This window comes from Oreochromis niloticus, linkage group LG6, assembly GCF_001858045.2.
Source record: "Oreochromis niloticus isolate F11D_XX linkage group LG6, O_niloticus_UMD_NMBU, whole genome shotgun sequence".
Taxonomy (NCBI): Eukaryota; Metazoa; Chordata; class Actinopteri; order Cichliformes; family Cichlidae; genus Oreochromis; species Oreochromis niloticus.
Window position 1 is genome coordinate 42,308,927 of NC_031971.2, and position 22,051 is coordinate 42,330,977.

The window sequence follows — 22,051 nt, forward strand, 5'->3', positions numbered from 1 at the left end:
TTCAAAAAAAACTTGACCCGTTTCCTCGTTTGGAGCCAAACACCTTTACAGGGAAAGCTGCCGTCTGATTGGCTGCACCCTGCTGGGTGTCTCCCTCTGTTACTATAGAAACCATTACTAGACTACACGCTCACGTCACAGTGAAGTAGCTGCCACCCACTCACCTGTCAGCATGTTTGTAGTTTGTGTTGACAAGACTACACTCGCACCCCCCCCCCCCCCACACACACAGTCACACACCTGTTAAAAAACACACATGTGCTGCCACACCCAGCTGAGTGGAATTTTCCAGCTCAGGTGTGTCTGCTGTGGATGTCAAACACAAACAGAACGTCTCAGGTGTCCCCCGCCCACGGGTGCGTTTTCTAACGACTGATATCATCAATTGATCGACTCAGATACGATTAAAAGAATTTACCTTTACCTACTTTAATATGAACCACTAATGTTATCAGATGTGGGCGGGGCAGACTCTGCAGAAATGGGGTACAGAACCCTTAAAGGTGCCGCTTCTGGAGCATAGATGGCGGCACCGTCTTCACCAGCGAGCAGCGTGAGCATTATTTTAATGTGTAGAAGTCACACAAACGTGCGTGATCCTCTGCACGGCAGAAACGCCACACTACCATCAGCTCTGCCTTCTGGTGTTCTCAGTCGCCCCCTGCTGGATGTTCCACGTTTCAGAGGAGTGCGCTCTGCAATTGTCGCACAGACAAATAAAATGATTTGAACGCAGCGGTGCGATAGACTGACTTCCTTCAGTTACAGGAACCGGTCCTTCCGGTCTGACGGATCACCTGCGTTACCTGAGTTACCTGCGCAGGTAATCAAAGAACGGCAGTTTCTCACCCAGAGCTCCCTGACAGATGTCGGTCCTCGAAGCCCCGGACACGATGAACTCGGGGTCAGAGGTCAGCTTCTGCACAGAAGCAACAGTCATCATCAGATGCCTGACCTGCACCAACACTGCTGTACAAATAAAGACTGATTGATTGATGGAGGAGAAAACTGAGCAAAATGGTTTTTAACAGCCATCTCTCTGAGGTCACACTTCCTGTGCGTCAGGCCATCGTGCTTCCTGTGTGCACCTGAAACAGCATTTTCATCACACGGCCGCCGACTCGTTCTGTGGTGATTGTTGGGAACGAAGTATTATTTTTTGTCATTTTTGTTATTTCCATTTATTATTTATTTTTATTAATTCTATTTTTATTATTTTGTTATTTCTGTTATTACTGTCATTACTGTTGCATCATAATCATGTAATATATATGGTTATAGCCTTTATTACAGGTCCAGTAAAAAGAACCACTTTAAACTGTGGATGTTAATGTTAATGTTAAGGTTTATGCAGACTGCAGGGTGAAAGAGTAACTCCAAAATGAGACAGGAAGTTATGTCTTTGAAGTTGCAGCTTTTGCAGGAAGTGAAACCAAAACCAGAGTTTTGATGATGCTATTATCATCTTTTATGCATTTATACGTCTGATTAAGCTTTGATTAAGTTTTAAGTAGTTGTAGTAGATTGAAATATTTGTTTTATACATTTTACATAGAAGTTAAGATCATCACAACACAGGATGGCCTTAGCCTGGTTGCCTAAGTGAGGTCAACTAAGGTGCAGAGAGCAGATGCACACTCTGTGCATGCGCAGAGACATACACACACACACTGTTAGGGTGTAGGTGAAAGTTGACTGATGAAGCAGTAGATGCACGATGCGAGAGCGGAGCTGGCTTACGGGAAACCACCGGGGAGAAGATGGAAGCCAGTGTACTTTTACTTGGGCCTTAGGTTGTCGAACAGAACATTTGTGGTTTTGAAGCTGATGTATGTGATGACGCAATGAGGGGGCGTCACTAAATATACTCTGATGCATATAAAACTGTATTTTGATGTTAGGAGGATGAGATTGTGGGGCTGTCTGCTTACGGAGTCCGCTCATTCTCCCACGCGTGTCATTTCATTAAAATCATCGTCTTTACCCTTTGGACCAGTGTGGTTACTTGCATTCCTCCTGTGTTTCCTTCCCTATATTTTTGAACCTTAACATTTGGGGGCTTCGTCCGAGGGGGGAAGTGAGACAGGATGGAGAAAGGTCCGAGGCGTCAGGCGCTCAGGCATTGGTCAGTGGTCTAAGTGAGTGACAAGCCGGCATATAACAAAAGGTAGGCACCACCTGTTGAATTTCTAAGTGTGCCAGATTGGACATCATTACAAAATTAAAAGTCTACTCACTGAAATTACTGATAGATGTCTGTTGTGATTTTGATGAAAATCTCATGAGAACTAAAGTATAAGTTAAAGTAAAGATAATGAAACGCTGAAAATAAGTAAAGAGTAAAGAGAATAAGTGTATTTAAAGCAGTTGGACTGCAGAGTGAATTTAGAGTTATAGGTTATTGGCGAAGTGTTTGTGACAGTTAAGTTTTAATTGAATATAAAGCCGGGCTTGAACATCAATATAATTGCTTGTGTGATTTTATGGGGTGTTTTCAAAGTAATTAAATTAACTTAGGACGGGACTATGGGATAGTCTTAGGAAGCGCACAGCTCAGATGTGACGGTCTCTCCTGGTCAAGGACGCTTGACCCTGACCTATCAATGAATAGGGTTAGTCCAGTTTGGCAATCTGTGGGGTACGGGGCATCCCAAAATACGCTAAAGTGATTGGGTCACTTTTTACTGTCCGGGATAGTACATTGCGCTTTTTTGGTCAGTAGAAACCGGGTTTCGGGCGTGTAACTTTAACTTAAAACTTCGGGGAAGCCTGGGATGTGAAATGCCCAAAAATAGAGCTTCAGGCAGAGTTTGGGTTGGTTCATGCTTATAAATTGTGTTAGGGCATTAGAAATGAGGCCGCGGTCTGGGACCGATAAATGGTAAATTGGTCGCAAAAAACTCAGGGAGTTTTCCGCTGGGCGGTTATTATTAAATTTGTCGAAATTCGGTAGGTGTTTTAAAAGGGATAAAATCTGTGCAGTTGTAATTAAAAAGACGTCTGGGTAATATATAGGAGATTTCTGTGTGAAAGGAGTCTGTGATGTGATGTCTCTTTTGGTGTGTCCAAGTAAGATGTTTTAGGATTTTTAGATGGGTTTTGTTTTAGTTTGAGATAATATACACAGTTACATTTGGTGTTTCTAATGTATTGTTGTTGACTTTGAGTGATACATATAGGTGTAAGTTGTTTGATGTTTGTTGGGCTAAGGAGGGGTTTAGCACATTGTGAGTGGTTTTTCTTCCAGTTCCATAATATATAAGGAGTTATATTTGACAGACTGTTTAAATTTTGGCTTTATGTTAATATAGGTTGCAGCGGGCACAGAGGAAACACAGCACAACATCTTAAGGGTTTAAAATAATAATAAATAAATGAATGAAGTTTCTTAAGGGTTGTTGTGTGTGTTTTTAGGGATAGTTTTTGTGGGTTTTTAGGGGGAGTGTGTGTTTGTGTGTGTCAAATGGGAGGTCTGAATACAGCTAGTGAGCTGGTGAGAGACGCTGTAACATGAAAACAGAGGAATTAGAGACTAGAATGTCCTAGAAAGTAATAAAATGCAAATAAGAAGCTGTGAACTGATTAAACCACAGTTGGTTTCACAAGTACTGCTGCAAACATTGTTGAATGCGTGTGTTTAAGACGCCATTTATGTTTATTAGAGGGTTATAAATAAAGTTCTGAGTTGCGGTAGTGGATGTATAGTAATTGACTGAGTTTTGATATATATATATATTCAGTGCACTGTAGATACCGAAGACTAAAATATTACTTTCAATAGCAACTTGTTTTCAGAAATAAAGGCTGTGGTGTTTTGTTTTTCCAGTTATGCGTGTGCTGTGAGAATGATTAGAGGTTACAATTGTTCTTATTTCATTTGCTCCTTCTGAGTTTGAAAAGCATGCCTGTAAAATACTCCTAGGAAAGCGTATTTTGAGTGATTTTAACTGTGTGAATGATGTCACGAAAACTGACAAATGCAAAAAACTTGGAATATTTAAAAGTGTGCATGAAATAAGGGTGTATTGTTTTTAGACCAAGACTTAGTAAAACTAAAGAGGGTTTGTAGACTGTAAATATGAAAAAACAAGTGTTTGATCAATCTGGAGAAACAGGAAAGAGAAACAGGAAATACTGTGCTGCTGTGTGTGTGAGAGGAAGGTGTGTGTGTGTGACTGATGATGTCAGGGGAGCTCCCAGAGAAATAGACAGATGAGTTAAACTCTAAGAAGATGAAGCGAATGCATGTTTTAAGAAAAAGTAATAAAGTAATAAAATTATATTAATTACAGGGTTTAGAAAAGAGACAGACCGAGAGAAATAAATACATGAACTAACAATTACATTAATGAATTGAAAACGCACGTACACAAACTGTTACATGTGAAATTATTGTTGGAAAGTTTAATAAAGAAAGCAGTTTACACTCCTTTAATTTCCAGAACCAGTTTGTTCCCTAGACCTGATAACACCCTTGCCCAGTTGGCCCCCGTAACAGGAGAGCATGGAAGGCTGGACAGCCCATGACGGGTAAGATCCCACCTCGAAACCCTGGGACAACCTAAGGCAAGGCGCAGTCACGATTGCTTGAACCTAAGTCCCGGAGTGACCTTGGAGTCACTGGAGGAGACGGGATTTAACGGGTAAGGCCACTGGGCACAGACGAAGGGGAAATGTCATTAACAAGGACCAGTGATGAGCCAAAGAGAGAAAACACACCCTGTCAAAGGAGTTTGAAACACTGCAAAAGTAACATTTACAAGATCACAAAGATCATAAAGAAACATTTATAAAAATCACACATACAAACAGAAAATGCACTAACCTTACAGAGATAAGCTCATGAAGAGTAATGCATAGATAGTGATTAAAACTTGGCTAAGAACACAAACATATGTAATTAAATCAGCCTGCTAATTACATGAGTGTTAAAATGGTGTGAATGTTGAAGAAAATACACTTAAAACACACTTGGATAAAATAGAGTTGTTGTGGAATAACTCAAAAGAAGCTGTATGACAAGGGAGTGAGTTATGGAAAAAAAACAAAAACAAAAAAAAACAAAAAAAAAACAAAAGAGAAGTGTTTAAAGTAGTTTAAAAGGTGACTTAGGAGTGCTCTTGCACTGATTGATAAAAGTAAGTGATTAGTATAGAAAGAAAATGAAAATAATTGAATAAGGTGATAAGGTTTAAACATGTATTTCTTTTGTCACGTTGACTTGTTGAGATGAAACAGTACGCAAATTAGCTCGAGTGAGTGACAACAGAGGAGCTTCCTGTGTGTGTGTGATTGAGGCTTTGAGGAAAGGAAGCAAAGTAGACAGTTCAGAGGTGCAGATTTGGACAAGAAATTTATAATTTAGTGTGGACACATTGTTATAACATGTTTATATTTTAGGCTGAATCTAAGTATGGTTAAGTGTCAAAGGAGACATGGTTGTGTGTAAAACGGTGCAGCTTTTGACGAGGTTTCAGTGCATTGAACGGGTGAACTTTGAGATTGTTTTAGATTTTTGAGGCTGTGGTTTCTATTTCAAGAGAGGGAGTTTTGATAAACATGGACATGTCTAAAAGGGCCCATAGTTTTTGTAACAGTGCACTTAGAGAAAAAACCTGTCAGGTGATTTTGTTTTGTACTTTGATGAGCTAATAATCAGCTCTCTTTTTTTTTTCATTTTTGTTCTAAGCAGGCCTGGAAGAAAGTGAACTGACGGCGCTGACAAAATTACCAAGTACGAAATCAGGTGGGCTTTTCAGATCACAATTGGCGGCGAGTCTCTGTCTAAAGAAGGATTGTATCGATTCATTCCAGTCAAAAGTATAGAGAACTATTTTCCTGAAAAGGAAAAGGAAATAAAACAACAAATGATTGAGCTCGTTTTGCTGATGTGGAGCATCTGATGACGTGCGCAGAAGGCTGCAGATCAGCAAAAAATATCATGTGTGAATGCATGTGAGTGAATGCATGTGATTGGACCAAGGGGGAAATAAATAAAAGGTTGACAAACAGGAGAAGTGGGAGACTTAAATCTGGGGATGCTGATGTTCTTTTGAGTGAATTTCTGTTTTGTTGATTTGGGTTAGACCATGTTATTACATTATAAAATGCTAAAAGGGAAACATTGTTTGATGTAACTCAAGTTACCATTAACGGAGGTAACACATGATTAATAACTGTTCTGTTTAAGTTTATTTTTTGTCATGACACAGACTGGATCATAAAGGGGGAGAGTTAAGTACAGGTTTTGTTTCCAGGAAGTTCCAAGGATCCAGACTTTGCATGGAGCAACGATTTAGAGAAGATTTGACATGATGATTAAATTGATTTTGTTCCTTAAACACAGGTTTTCAGGGCTGGAGCAAAATACCGGAGAGGAGGATTGCTGAGCTGTCCTGAGAAATGATATGAGATGACTAACCTTTTTTCCCTTGTTAATTTGTTAAGCTTGGGTGAAGCATGTTGAGTTTTTGCCACATGAGATGTGTCAAAAAAGAGAGGGATTTAAGGTTTAATTTGTTTAATTTGAAATGGGTTTTAGTATGATTTTATGACGATTGGGGTTTTTTGATAATTTAAATATGGTAAAATTCTTTAAATTCTTTAAAGAGAGGATTAAAATGAACTGAATTAGGTTTAGAAGATGAATTGCTGGTGTTAATAAGAAGTTGTACACCAAACTTAAAGGGGAAATTGTGGGAATAAAGGATATGCTTTGGGGGAAAATAGTGAACATTTTATGAGTAGAAAATGTGGGATTTCTTTTTGATTTTAGGATAAGTTGTTATAATGTAGGCTTTAGAAACAGATAGTAAATAGATTTATTTCTAGGGTAGAGGAGAGCTTTTATGAGAATGTTAAAGGTGCCGCTGCCCCAAAAGGAATAGATTATACACAGGAATGATTTCATACACATTGCATTTTGTGCTTATTAAAGAAATGTTGCTCAAGTCCATAACTGAAGGTCAGAAGCTTTGTTCGGGGCGAGGTCCGAGCAATTTATTGTACAAGATGACAGAGCATTGAAGGCTGCGCACGCTTACAGACATATAGAGTTCATCAACACACCTGATAGTATTGATTCCAGGCAAAAGGCCTGAAATCCATTTAGCATTTAACTGAATAGGAGTTTCGCTTGTAACTAAATTGGGTGACATGTAAAATATTGAGATAACACATGCAGCTCCAAATGAGTCTTATTATATAAAATGCAGCTACAGAATAACGAACGCTTGTCGAAGTGACCGAGGTTTCTTTTTTGCTTTAAACCAGGTCCAAAGGGGGGAAAGCTTATGTATTTTGGTTAAGACTGATACAATATAATTAGAATGTACCATTACATTAAGAGTAGTAAAATGAAATAAAATGATATATTAAAACAGGTTATAACACAGGAACTGTGAGTGTTACAATGAAGTTAGTGTCAACACACAGAAGTTGTTCCTAGGGAGCTTTTAGCTATGATGAAAGTTATTTAGGAGCTAATGATCATATGTTTATACTTAGTTGAGTAAAATGGTTGTTTTTTCTTTGATCCTTGTGTAGAATAAGTGGTTATGATGATTTTTCTTGTGAAAGGTGATTTTAGGCCAGAGCTGTGACAGTACAGGATGTTGAATAGAGTGAACAACAGGAAACATATGACAGCAGTGCTGTAAGACTGTTAAAATGCTGTAGATTGGGATGAGTGATGTTTAAGATTATATAGGAACAAAAGTCAGAAAGTCAGAATATAATTAGGTTTATGCTTTTGATTAAAGACTCCCAAACATAATAGGTTGAACCAAGTTTGAATAAAGAGAACAATTGATGGACATAAGTGAGGGGAAGAGCATAGTAGGGAGAAGGTTCTTTTTATCCCTCACAGTTAAGGTGAATCTAGTCTTAGGCTAGGATCTACTCTGTGAATTATTAGTTTCGGTCATGCTTTTATTTGTTTTGGTGACCTCTGGATAACATCCAGAGGTCAAGAGAGGAATTGTTGGGAACGAAGTATTATTTTTTGTCATTTTTGTTATTTCCATTTATTATTTATTTTTATTAATTCTATTTTTATTATTTTGTTATTTCTGTTATTACTGTCATTACTGTTGCATCATAATCATGTAATATATATGGTTATAGCCTTTATTACAGGTCCAGTAAAAAGAACCACTTTAAACTGTGGATGTTAATGTTAATGTTAAGGTTTATGCAGACTGCAGGGTGAAAGAGTAACTCCAAAATGAGACAGGAAGTTATGTCTTTGAAGTTGCAGCTTTTGCAGGAAGTGAAACCAAAACCAGAGTTTTGATGATGCTATTATCATCTTTTATGCATTTATACGTCTGATTAAGCTTTGATTAAGTTTTAAGTAGTTGTAGTAGATTGAAATATTTGTTTTATACATTTTACATAGAAGTTAAGATCATCACAACACAGGATGGCCTTAGCCTGGTTGCCTAAGTGAGGTCAACTAAGGTGCAGAGAGCAGATGCACACTCTGTGCATGCGCAGAGACATACACACACACACTGTTAGGGTGTAGGTGAAAGTTGACTGATGAAGCAGTAGATGCACGATGCGAGAGCGGAGCTGGCTTACGGGAAACCACCGGGGAGAAGATGGAAGCCAGTGTACTTTTACTTGGGCCTTAGGTTGTCGAACAGAACATTTGTGGTTTTGAAGCTGATGTATGTGATGACGCAATGAGGGGGCGTCACTAAATATACTCTGATGCATATAAAACTGTATTTTGATGTTAGGAGGATGAGATTGTGGGGCTGTCTGCTTACGGAGTCCGCTCATTCTCCCACGCGTGTCATTTCATTAAAATCATCGTCTTTACCCTTTGGACCAGTGTGGTTACTTGCATTCCTCCTGTGTTTCCTTCCCTATATTTTTGAACCTTAACATGATCAATAATCACCAGACAGATGCGGCTCTGCGACAGTTCAATCTCACTGATCAAAGTGAAAGCTCGTGATCAAGAAACAGGGTCAGCTCACCTGAGGAGCTCTCTTTCAGGCGCTTTAATCACACCTGTGATCAGCTGATCTCTGAGTGGTCTGTGATGTCAAGGCTGATTATCAGTTCTGAGGAAGCAGGCTGAACAAAAACAGGTGATTGCGATCAAACCAGACTCCATGCAAAAAACATCTAATTTAAGCAGCGGAGCTCAGGTTAGACTCACCTGAGAGCCGAGCAGAGCCACAGGTAGCTCGGCTGCTCTCAGGTCAGTTTCATTGACCAGATAAAAGTGATCACTCACTCATGCTCAGCCTGATCATCAATCAATCAGCCAATCAACCCTGACAGTGGCCCGTTTGATCAGCGTGTTACAGGTAACGCAGGTGCGACAGGTGCGGGTACTGACCGTGGGTCTCTTTCAGGACACGCCGCGGACCTTGGAGGAGTTCGGGCCCAGCTCTTTGAATCCCAGGGAGGAGGTCAGTGCCGGTGAACACCGGTGTTCCAGATCAACTGGCGTTAGATCAACTGGCGTTGGTCGAACAGATGTGTGGCAGACTTGCGTTTCAGGAGCTGCTACCGACAATCCATCCATCCATCTTCATCCGCTTTATCCGAGGCCGGGTCGCGGGGGCAGCAGCCTAAGCAGAGAAGCCCAGACCTCCCTCTCCCCAGCCACCTCCTCCAGCTTATCCGGGGGAATACCAAGGTGTTCCCAGGCCAGCCGAGAGATATAATCTCTCCAGCGTGTCCTGGGTCTGCCCCGGGGCCTCCTCCCGGTGGGACATGCCCGGAACACCTCACCCAGGAGGCGCCCAGGAGGCATCCTTGTCAGATGCCCGAACAGATGCTACCGACAAACCAGCAAAAAAAAAAAAAACGCCAAATGTGTCATCTGTGACACTTGTGAGGTTACCTCAAACACACTCCGTCAGTCTTGATGCTGTTGAACAACAAAATGTTTAAAAATGACGCGAGTTTACCTGGTGATATCCTCATGCGCCATCTCCTTACAAATGTTCATTAGATTAACCACACTTATACAGACTGTAACTACCAACTCTCCAGCCATGTTGATGGATTGCCTATATTGGCTGGAAATATTCATTTCCAGAGAAAGGACACAGACAGAAGATGCTTACAGGATGTGATGTGACAACACTAATGAACTATTGATGTGTCATATTTGTCCAAGGCGTATTTCATTGTTATGGAAAAAGAGAATATTAAAATCATGATGACCAATTGGAGTGTTGATTCCTATGACTTTGTGTATATGATTTGGAATTTTGTACAAATGTAGGCCACAATAAATATATGATATCATTTCATTCTTTTCAAAGGTTTCTTTGCATGGCGCACAAACAGACACAATTGAAAGGTACAAATGTGTTGTGCATGAAACGAATTCAAACGTGCTGCAGATGTGTGTCACAAGTTGATCTGGCTGTAGGCTGTGGCACTTGGCCAGAGGTGGCGCTGGTTGACTCGAGTCCATGTTAGTGCACAAAGTAAACTGCACGCTTTAGATGTGAAGCAAAAACGCTGAAACCGGAGAAATAAAACGTGCGAGGGGAACGATAACGACGACAAGAGTCCCCCGATCGTTTACTCTTCCTGTCCTGTGAACAACACCGGCGTGATGTTAATTGTTCGCTGTTTTCGCGATCGCGTCGCGCATGAGGATATCACCAGGTAAACTCGCGACATTTTTAAACATTTTGTTGTTCAACAGCATCAAGACTGACGGAGTGTGTTTAAGATAACCTCACAAGTGTCACGGATGACACATTTGGCGTTTTTTTTGCTGGTTTGTCGGTAGCAGCTCCTGAAACGCAAGTCTGCCACCAGTGTTGGGACTAACGCGTTATTAAGTAACGCGTTACAGTAACTACGTTATTATTGTGGTAACGAGCACGGTAACTAGTTATTATGCCAAAACCAGGAACGCGTTACTCGTTACTGGGATTTAGATAGGCTCGTTACTCGTTACTTCGTGTGGTGGATATCGCGGAGCTTCCACAGATTCAATAACATTAGCAAGTGGTGGAGGCCAGCAGGTGGATGAAGGAAAAGGGAGGCAAGAGGAGAGACCCGAAGCGGCCGCCGGTCCGCGTGTCAGGTGAACTGAACTTCAGGTAAGAAGTTATGACCTGCAGTCTATCTGAGTCAGATATAAACCAAGTTTAGGTGGAGTTTATTTTCGGTATGCTGACATTTTCGTACTGCGTGCTAGCTAGCATGACGGAGTTTCTATACAGCTGGGTGGGTGCTATGTTACTGATGTTGAACTTTATTTTGTTCATACGGTTAATTATTAGAGTTGCCAACCGTGCCGTAAAAAACAGAATCGTCTGGTATTCAGAGAAAATATTACGCGTTTCGTACTGAGGTGAAAAGGAACACAGTTTGTCCCGGACTTCAGCTACAATGAAAAAGACACAAAGCTGAAGCTGCACAGCTGCCTCTTCTTCTCTCATTCTCTCCTGTTTCTACTTCAATCACGAAACTGATCAATGATCAGCTGATCGGCTTTTCTCTCTTGTTTATTTATCGCCCACTTTGCGCCAGAAAGAGGAAACCAGCGGATGTCGCGTTAAACAACAGCAGCACGTTTAAGCTTGATCAGCTGTTGTTAGAATTTATTTAATATTAATTTCTAGTATCAGCTGATGTTTGCTGGAGCCACAGCTGTAAAGCTGCTGGTCATGATATCGGTTTGGTTATCTGGTGAGAGGGAAACATGCAGATGAAACCAGGAGATGTCCTTACTGAATCATCAGAGCTGAACAGGTGATGGAGAAACAGGTTTACCTTTTAGGTGACATGAATGAGTTGAAGGGAAGTTATGAACTGTTTCTGAGAGACAAATAACACCAGGATCCTTTTCTACGTAGCTGACAGCTGGTAACTGTGCAGGGGCGGATCTAGCAAAGTGATGCCAGGGGGCCAGGTAGGGCATTAACAGGGAAAGGGGGGCACAAGGAAATACTTTTCTTTCTTATTCTCATTTAAAATGTCTCACTTTAAAAAAAATAATTATCTGAGTCTTACAACAAACAATTGATAGATTGATACATATATACCATCAGAACAGTGTACATCACTGTCACAACAGTGTTTATTTTCATTAGGGCTGCCACAAACGATTATTTTGATAGTCGACTAGTCACCGATTATTTTTGCGATTAGTCGACTAATCACATCATGCATCCATTGGACGTAAAACGTACAGCTTATTGCACCAGCATGCATCTGCTCTTATATAACTATCATTAGCTTACAGCTTTATGTGTTTAAGGTATGTGCTAACTAAAAATAAAGACAAGATGATCGTTTATTAAATTTTAATGAAATTTGCAGATTGTTTCGGTGAAGTTTAATAAACTCCTTGCTATCTAAAATATAACGGGACACCGGAGTATGTTCTCGAGCATCTCACACTTCTGATAATCAGTTGTCTGCTTGACGTTTATTCAGCTGTGTAAAAACTATAACTTTAATCTCAGCCAAACTGATTTACTCAGGAACAAATAAAATACTAAAAAAAAGCCAAACAATAACATTTTTAAGTTATCTAAGTGACTTATATATGTTTAACCTGAGTAGCGAAAGACGGCGGTGGGTTTGAAAACGATTTGCCGGGAGTCTGGTGCTCTCACGGGCTCTAGTGAGCCTTGCCCCCGGCTAGCTATCGAGCTAGTGGATAACAGACGTCTCCGAAAACGTCGGAGCGCTTTTGAAAATATGTGGTGTCTTGATGAACTGAGCAGATATTTGAGGTTTACACAGTTACATTCTCGCCTGAAAATATGTTAAACGTTTATTTTGTGACCCAGAAAGAATAATAAAAGTAATATTAAAACTAACTAGCTACCGCCATTGTTGGAAACGTAGCTGGGCTGCGCTATGAATTCTGGGACAGAGCTACTTCTTCTTCTTCGGGGTTTAATGGCAGCTGGCATCCTTGTACATGCAGTGCTGCCATCTTCTGTTTCAGTCCGTTATTACACTCTTAAATCTTACTACTTATTCCTGCGTCTTTTGTGATCTTACAAATCTTCAAACGACGCGTCGACTATTAAATCAGTCGTCGACGATTTTGATAGTCGACGTAATCGTGACTAGTCGACTAATCGTGGCAGCCCTAATTTTCATTCAAAGGCTTTATGATTTTTCCTATAATGGTGGGCCGGTCTCTAGTCAAAATGCCCGGGACGATTGTTTTGTCCCAGTCCAGCTCTGTATGCAGCTCATCTGCAGTCTGGTGTTACCTACATCTTCCTATTCAGAAGGCAGAATTTCCAAGTTCTGAGTACAATCAAAAGCACCACGACTGCAGTTTTTGTGTTGGATGTAAAAAGCAGGCTAGAATCATGGCGGCGGTCAACGACGGTCCAGGCGTGGGATTTCTCTCGTGGAAATGTGCACATTATTTTTTCCTTTCTATTGGTAGGTGGTAGAGCTGGGCGATAAAACGATAACGATATGTATTGCGAAATAACTTTTTCTCGATAGAAAAATTAAACTATTGCGATAGGCCTCATCTCTCTTGTCCTCTAAAAAAAAAAAAAAAAGAACAGCCAATCCAAATTAAGTAGCGCAGAGCCGAACCAATCACAGCCGCAGCGTCACGTCACGTGACTTGTTACGTACAGCACAAGCACCAAGGCGCACATGTGTATTTGTTTTTGCAGCCGTGCAGCCCAGGGGTCCGTTCTTCGTACCTCGCTAAGTAAGTTAGCCTGATTTGATTGTTGACGATTTCGCGTGATCTTGGATCGTTCGGTTCTCCGAAGCTCATCCGGGACTTGCTGTCATAGCAACAGATCCGTAAGCGTAAACCTGCTCGGGAGCAGGCTTACTTTATGTAAACAGGATTAGATCGCGGCCACTCAGGTATGTCCGCTTCATTTATACGAAAGCAACAGCGATATTTCGCCACTGTTTTTCCATAAATAAATATTATCAATGTAACTAAAGATAATGCAGCATTTGATTCTTTTATTGATTTCATACAGATACATACAGGTCATTTCCTAAAAAAAGGGAAATGTACTAGTAATCATTCTATTACATGTATTTGATTATTTCAGATGTAATTCATATTTTAGAGTAGTAATAGTAAATTACTTCGTGTAATCAAGATGAGAGACCACGGCTATAAAAGCGAAGGTGGATTTGGGAAGTCTGTCGCAGCCATGTCCTGTCCGTTTGTACGCGAGCAAGGAAGGTGCAAGATTGATAAGGAGAGTTTCCAGAATTCAGCGTATATTGCGGGATAGACAGGATCCTTCCTCCTCATATATATATATATATATATATATATATATATATATATATATGTATGTATATATATGTATGTATGTATATATATATGTATGTATATATATATATATATATATATATATGTATATATATGTATATGTATATGTGTGTATATATATATATATATATATGTATATATATATATATATGTATATATATGTATATATATGTACACACATACACACACACACACACACACACACACACACACGAGGGGGTGCAGGACCACCACCTGTCTTTATTTGCTCTGCCCTTTTCTTGGTTGCTGTTATAAACAAACAAACAAACAGATTATTTCAGGGTCTCTTTTCAGGAGACTAAAAGCAATATAAGTGATAAATATTACCATTCTGTAGAATATTCTCATATTTCACTTTTACTTGTTCCCATGTTCTAGTGGGTCCTGTTGTGGCTCTAATGTGAAAGAGGATATAATGTAATATAATATAATAAATTATTTACGAGTTCAATTTGTCAGCAACTTTCTGCCAGCCCTCTCTCCTTGCTTTTGCAGCCTTTGCAGTGTTCCCCTGCGTTTTAATTAAACTCTGAAACTCCTGAAATCCCTCAATCAAGAGTTCTTGCTCTGCTGCCGTAAAATACTGAGCGCGCTCCTTCGACATTTTCGCCGACCAATCACAGGGTTGCCGATCAATGTTTCTACTATCGATGCGTAGCCCCTTTTAAGCCACCCAGTGATCTCACATTACTTCATCCAGCTATACTAATCGTCAACAACAGGTGTGTTCGGAGAACCGGATTAGCGACCTCAAAGTTAGCGCGATGATTTGATCTTGGATGTAGTAAGCGAGGTACGAAGAACGGACCCCAGGTAATGAAGGAAAGGAGTTTGCCGACTAGAGAAAAATCAACCGAGAGCGTGAGCGAAGGTTACCGAAGAAAAAACAGATGATGGTTCCAATGCCGGAGAGCTTGTCGAACGGAAGGGCCACAGAAGTTCCGTAGTGTGAAGGTATTTCGGCTATTTCAAGTCTGACAAAAAACAGAGTAGCGCGCACTGTGAATTGTGCCGAAAGCAAGTCTGGAAATACAATAAAGCGGTGCATGCTCAATCTCTGACTGAAAGCGCTGATTCGTCATTCGGCTTTTGTCAGACTAAAGTAACTGTTAAAACTGTTTGAAAAGCTAAGCTATACAACAAGGAGAGATTGAGAATTTCCTTTTAGTTCTCAGTTTATTTGATATTGACAAAAGTTAGTCAATTTTGTCTGTTCTTCTGTAAAACGACCTAAGATTTATTTTTAGAATTAATATTTTGTTTCTAAGTGGAATTGACAATTTAGTCTGTTTGTTTTTTCTGTTTTGAAACTTAAACGCTTTAGCGGCTGCCTTTTGTGTAGTTTGCAATATTTGCCTTTATTTATCTGAAACTGAAGTCTCATGTTCCTTAAGTACATCTGCCCTGTTGAACTTATTATGGGAAATAAATATTTTAATTAAAACAAGCTGCTAATTATTTCACATTTTACTTGTGAGCAACGGCACATTTAAATCTTACAAATATAGTTATTTGGCTTATATCGTGATATATATCGTTATCGCCTGAAATGAAAGAAACATATCGTGATATGAAAAAATCTTATATCGCCCAGCTCTAGTAGGTGGCACAGTGCACTTGTGGCAAGTAAGCAAGCTAGAAGACTGGTAGTCTGGCTGGGTATCCAGTTACGGAAGCAACACATTAACAAGAGAATTCTGAGTAAAACCAAAGTTACTTTCCCTAGTAACTAGTTACTTTGAAAGTAACGAGTAACTTGAAGTAACTGAGTTACTTTTTTAGATAAGTAACTAGTAATGTAACTAAGTTACTAATTTAAAGTAACTTACCCAACACTGTCTGCCACACATCTGTTCGACCAACGCCAGTTGATCTGGAACACCGGGAACGTGTCGTCCTGGAACAGCTGACCATGTCTCCGGACAGTGCTGCCGCAGAGCCTCGTAGTCCTGGTTCAGGTACCTGTGAGCCTGGCTGTTGGTGCCCGCGCCCCGGTCCTTCTCCCGGAGCCGCTGCAGGGTGGCCGCGATGCCCGACATGCCGGTCTGGAGAGTCCTAGAGAGTTCTGGAGTCCGCTCAGGCTGAAGGTGAGTGATGCCGACGAAGGTGCGCTCACTCTGAGAGAATTCGCTCACTGACAGCACAGTCACACACAAGTGAGACTTCCGGGGAGCCCCTTCTAGATAAAAGCATCCTTTTGTCGTTGAAAGTTTTTAGATTCAGATTTTATTCTGAATTTAAGCACGTGACCAAAGTGTTTGCGCTTAGAAAGTAATGAGGACGAAGTCAAACTGATCCCAGAGCAGTACTGGGGAGGACGGAGCAGGGCGTGCACGCGCACACGAGGATCACGTGGTGTGGGTCACTGAGGGGGCCTTCTAAAGTATGGCTGTATCCCAATTCAGGGTCTGCACGCTTGAAGTACGCGCACTACGCGTACTACGTACGGTGCGTACTACAAGTACGAGAAGTGCGGAAGTGAGAGGCTTGTGAAATGGGACGGTCTATCCTTCGTCGTCCTGCTGAGGTTGCCTAGCAACCATGATACTAACCGTGAGAAACGTTAGACTAAAATCATCTCACTGTGGTAATGTTAATATAATATGGACAATATTATAGTATTGTCAGATTATTATGATATATATGTATGTGTGTATATATATATATATATATATATACATATATATACACATACAGTGTTGGGGAGTAACGGAATACATGTACCGCCATTACGTATTTAGAATACAAAATATGAGTAACTGTATTCCGTTACAGTTACCGTTTAAAAAGGTGGTATTCAGAATACAGTTACTTTGTTGAAATAAATGGAATACACGGCGGTACTTCCCTGTTTCATATTGTCGCGGGTCAGGACTGTTTGGGTTTGTTTGACAGCTACGTAATGTTGTTCCAGGCGGCAGCGTTACGGTTGCCATGGTTACAGGGTGACGCGCTCTCTCTCTCTGCGTGTTTCCTGGGTGAGAGAGCGCCTTTTTATTGTTGTTGTTGTGCTAAGCTAATAGACAGAATGCTACAGGCATAGCTCTAAAGAATGTAGCATCATGGGCAGTGTAGTCCGTGCTGCAGGGAGAATGGACTGCCATACCCGTTATGTGTCTGTGAGCGAGGGAGGGAGAGAAAGGAAGTCCGAGCTGTCACGGAGCAAAAACGGGAGCTGGAAGCATGTAAATATAATAATAACCACTGCAGCCAAGAAGAGTGCCTGACGAGCCCAGCTGTAAGTAAGCTATTAAGACTCAACTGTACACTGTGTTCGTGTTTTCCTCCGGAAAAAATAAGTTCCGTTGGAGCAGCCTTTCAACGCCTCTCTCTGTCTCTGGCAAGCAAAGTTGACCCAGACAACAAAGTAAAGCTAGTTTTCGGCTACCAGCCCGACATGAACCCGACGTATTAGCCAGAGGTCCCTTTACTACGGTTCGCAGCCGCGGACCTTCAGTATCAGTAATAAATCACAGCAATAGGACATTCACGTAGTTGTAAACAGCATGATAATATATTAAGTAATCCAAAGTATTCAGAATACGTTACTCTCATTGAGTAACGTAACGGAATACGTTACAGAATACATTTTGGGGCATGTATTCAGTATTCTGTAGTGGAATACATTTTAAAAGTAACCTTCCCAACACTGTATATCCCACAATCCATAGCGCGGCGGTGGGTGTGGATAATTTTGCCGCAGACGGCAGAAACAGAGCGGCCAAAGAGTAAACTGTGCAAAGTACTGAATAATATGTCACTTATTTATGTGCAAATGTTTAAGAACATTAAAACATTACTGTCGGCCACATGTCGGCAGAGTTATGTGACATTAGTGACGTTTGTACTAACTTGGTTTTAAGCCTTGATTTTAAAATATACGCCGTTCAATAGTCGACCTTAATCTTACAGAGAATGTGATGATTTTATGGATAATTAAAGTCAGTCATATATCCACAAACACAACAAGCTGAAAGTCAGTGATGCTGCTCGGTTTGCAGTCCTGAATATGACGGCACAAGCAGGATTCACTGCACTGTTAATGTTAGACTGACAGACTGTTCCCTGTTTGTGAAGGACTGCTAGGAAAGTTTAACATAACTAATTGTCTGTCCTGAATCAGTCTTATTAGGTAATGTTCAAATAATGTTATCATCCCAGTGTTTTCAGTGTGGGAGAAAGTACTCAGGGCCTTCAAGTTACACACTATGAAAGGCAGCAACAAGTTTAATATTCAGAAACCTAAAGTATGTATCAGCAGCAGGATGGAGCTAAAAATAAATGTTTGTTTCAGTTCTATGAAGCTTTGAGTATTTTGGATTAGTAGCACTGCTGTGTTTGTTGCATCATATTGCTGTAATTGTTTATATGCTTTATATATTCTGAGCTAAGTTGATCTATAGTGTTACATCATATTCTATAAGGATGTTATGTGTTTGTAGACTTTCTGCCCAGTTTGACCCATTTAGCAGAAGTCAGCCTGTTTAAGGCTCTGATATCTATTCTGTATGACTTAAAGCAGTTATGACATGCTCTGATTTTCTCACCCAATAAAGGAATATTTCATATATCAGTCTGATCTTCATTCTATCAGAAACAGTTATCACAGCTCGTACATTTTCTTTTTACACATGTATGTAAGCATTGAGCCAAATTTAGTAATGCCAACATATTGAAAGAACAATGTTTGTCTCTTATATATAATACATCTGTATATACACTGTCAGAGATACTTGTCTTTGAGTGAAGATTTAAGGTGATAGGAGATATAAATAACTGCAACTTGAATCTTTACTGAAGCTCAGTATCTGACACAGAGTTCACTCACATGTACCAGTGTACCTGCACATGTGATGTGACAATAAAAGTGATTTGATTTGAGACTTCAGACTCACTGCTGTAATAACTAATAATGATTAATATAATAACTATATTGGTCATATCATATTTACACTGACTTTAGTCTCATGAACAACATTAACTAATTGTTATTTACTAGCTAATCTTAAATGACTGTTCAGTACAGATATGAAGTCCAACAATCATGTTTTACAGTCCTGTGGTCTCAGCCTCAGATACTTATTAAATCACACAGAGCTCGTGTAGAAACAAACAAACAAACAAAATATGTTCTCCTTCATTTCTGTCAACCACACGTTTCCAGCTATCATGGTTGCTAGGCAACCTGGGCAGCGCGACGGAGACTAGACCGTCCCATTTCACAAGCCTCGCACTTCCGGCCTTAGCGGTCTTTGAGTACGCGGCCCTTGAGGACCGTTGAGGCTGCGTACTTTAAGGCTGCAGACCCTGAATTGGGATACAGCCTATGTCCTTTAGACCCGGATTAAAAAAATTCATTTCCCAGAATCCATCTGTGAGTAGTTTCCCTCTCAGATGAAACAAACTCTCATTTTACTTCATCACCGTGACTCTAAAGACCATCTGATCCTCTCTGATCGGCACCTGCTGGGATCTCCCGATGCACAGGTGTCTCCACCGTCTGCTCCTCACAGACGCCTCCATCGGTGATGGAGAGAATCACATTCACAGAAAATCTGACAGCATGTTTCTAACTGATTCATGCTTTTATTTTGAAGTCCTGACTGCCCACCCTGTTCCTACAGTGAGTCAGCCTGAAGCAGGAAACCACTTTCTGTTGTTTCATTCCTGCAGCCTGCACCGCCTCCGCCTCCACCCTCAGCCTCTGACACCAGTGCTCCACAGATGTTACTGCAGCTGCACATTAAAAGCCCACAGACAAACACACAGTGCTTCACAAGTGAAGTAACAAAAACAAAATACAATCATAAATCCATCATAAAAGGCCCGGTCTAATTAAAATCTTTTTGAAATAAAAATGTCTTTAGCTGCTTTTTGAAGTTCAGAAATAGAGGAAGTGCATTCCACAGTCTGGATCTAACAGCATGGAAGGATCAGTCCCCTCAATTTCAGAAGCAAGTGTGGGGGACCGCTAAAACGTTTCGATTCGATGACCTCGGGTTACGAGATGAGATACATATATATGAATCCAATCAGCAGTATAGGTAGGGGCCTGTCCTTGTAGTGCTCTAAAGGTTAAAACTAAAATTTAAAAATGGAACCTAGATCTGATTGGTAGCCAGTGTAGTGACTTTAAAACAGGATTCATATGGGCCCCTTTGTTTGAGCGAGTCAGTAGTCTCGCTGCACAACAAGCCAGCCTTTTCTTCTTGAGACAAATAAACAAACTATTACAGTAGTCGAGTGTTGTAGAGACAAACTCATGGATTATCATCTCAAGTTCACTTGTTGACACCATTGATCTAAGTTTTGAGATGTTCCTCAAGTGAAAAAAGCAGCTCTTACTGTCTGATTTCAGTTTCACTCCAAAGAAAAAGCTTCATCAAAAATAACTGAGGGATATCTACCTAAATCACACAGTCGCTGTTTAGACATTGCACTGTCCGGTGCAATAGTCAGTTTCAGTTGTGTCTGGGTTTAGCTGTAAGTAACTGTTGTTCAACCGCTGCTTAACATAATGGATTGGATTTCATATAGCACTTTTCAAGGCACCCAAAGCGCTTTACAATGCCACTATTCATTCACTCTCACATTCACACACTAATGTCTGTTAAACAGTCAGTTAGAGCGGAGAGCGTCTGAACCTCAGAAGGCGAGTAGTACATCTGAATGTCAGATGATAATTTGAACAGGTGAGTAAATGGTGCAGGTGTTGTGACCAGTTTGAGTCTGTGGGCACTGACTCACTGCAGTTCCTATGACGTCCAGCAGAGGCAGAGTGCTGATTGGGTAACATCCGCAAACAGAAAACAAACACAAAAGCGTTTCTTCAGATTTTATTTGGACTGTTTCAGAGTCAGCGACCGCAGCATTGGCTTCCTGTCCTTTGGACGGTAACCATGGTATCTGTTATAACTGAGACACAGCAGCCAATCCAACGTGTTTATCTTACTTGCAAGGAAATTGATTCAAACATTTACAGTGAACGTGTACGCGATGCTCGCTGGAGCCTATTTAGACTTTCTGCCAACATTATCCTCGAACACACACGTGCGCGTTAAACTGTTCAGCTACTGCATGATGCTAGCACTGCTTTGGATACGATGCCTTCAGCTTACCAAAGACAGTGCTGCCTAAATCATTTTTCCATGATCGGTTAGTCGTGTCTAAGAAAGACCGTTTTCATCACCTCGCCCCCACACCACCTACACCCCCACCCAGAACAAGAACAATTTAGAGACTAAGGTCTGAGGAGCTCCCCGCAGACTCCCAGCATGCTCCTGGAGCGGCAGCTGTCAGTTGATGGCGAGGCACAGCCACTGCAGAAGGAGATGAGGTCAGTGATGATGTCATGTATGTCAGCCAATAAGAGAGGGACTGCACTGCTCAGGTGTGGTTTACCTGCTGCAGGTCGAGCTGGATCCAGCCCCGCTGCTGCTTATCCAGAGTCCTGAACATCCCTGAGGTGGGAATAAGAACACATTTAAAACTTTACGTACAAGCACAACCACAGACAGCTGAGGACACTGGGAACCCTGAGTGGGAACAGTGTGAGCAGTGGGAATACTGAGTTGGAATACTGGGAGCAGTGGGAACTCACTGAAGAGTATCTCCAGACGGATCAAGCAGCCGATGAAACGGTCGAAGTCGATGGCGTAGCTTCTGTCGGCGTAGCGAGCGACGATCTCTTGGATCACAGTGCTGTTCAGCTGGAACCCTGAAACACGAGAGGAGGAGCCACCAGGTGAGACACAA

At 41.0% G+C, this 22,051-nt stretch overlaps 1 protein-coding gene and 1 pseudogene across 5 annotated transcripts in view; both read right to left on the bottom strand.

Annotated features, from left to right (window-relative positions):
• Window positions 1-16,765, bottom strand: part of LOC100707248 (calpain-2 catalytic subunit-like) — a 31,232-nt pseudogene extending 14,467 nt beyond the window's left edge.
• A 4,351-nt stretch (window positions 16,766-21,116) lies between these two features.
• LOC102083160 (calpain-2 catalytic subunit) overlaps window positions 21,117-22,051 on the bottom strand; it is a 44,133-nt gene continuing 43,198 nt past the window's right edge. For all 5 annotated transcript variants that reach the window (XM_025908145.1, XM_025908144.1, XM_025908143.1 and 2 more), the window contains 3 exons: window positions 21,897-22,013; window positions 21,698-21,756; window positions 21,117-21,615 (listed from right to left, as the gene is read on the bottom strand). In XM_025908145.1, the coding sequence (XP_025763930.1) occupies window positions 21,592-21,615; window positions 21,698-21,756; window positions 21,897-22,013 (200 nt within the window). In that variant the 3' untranslated portion in view covers window positions 21,117-21,591. The remainder of the gene's footprint in view (window positions 21,616-21,697; window positions 21,757-21,896; window positions 22,014-22,051) is intronic.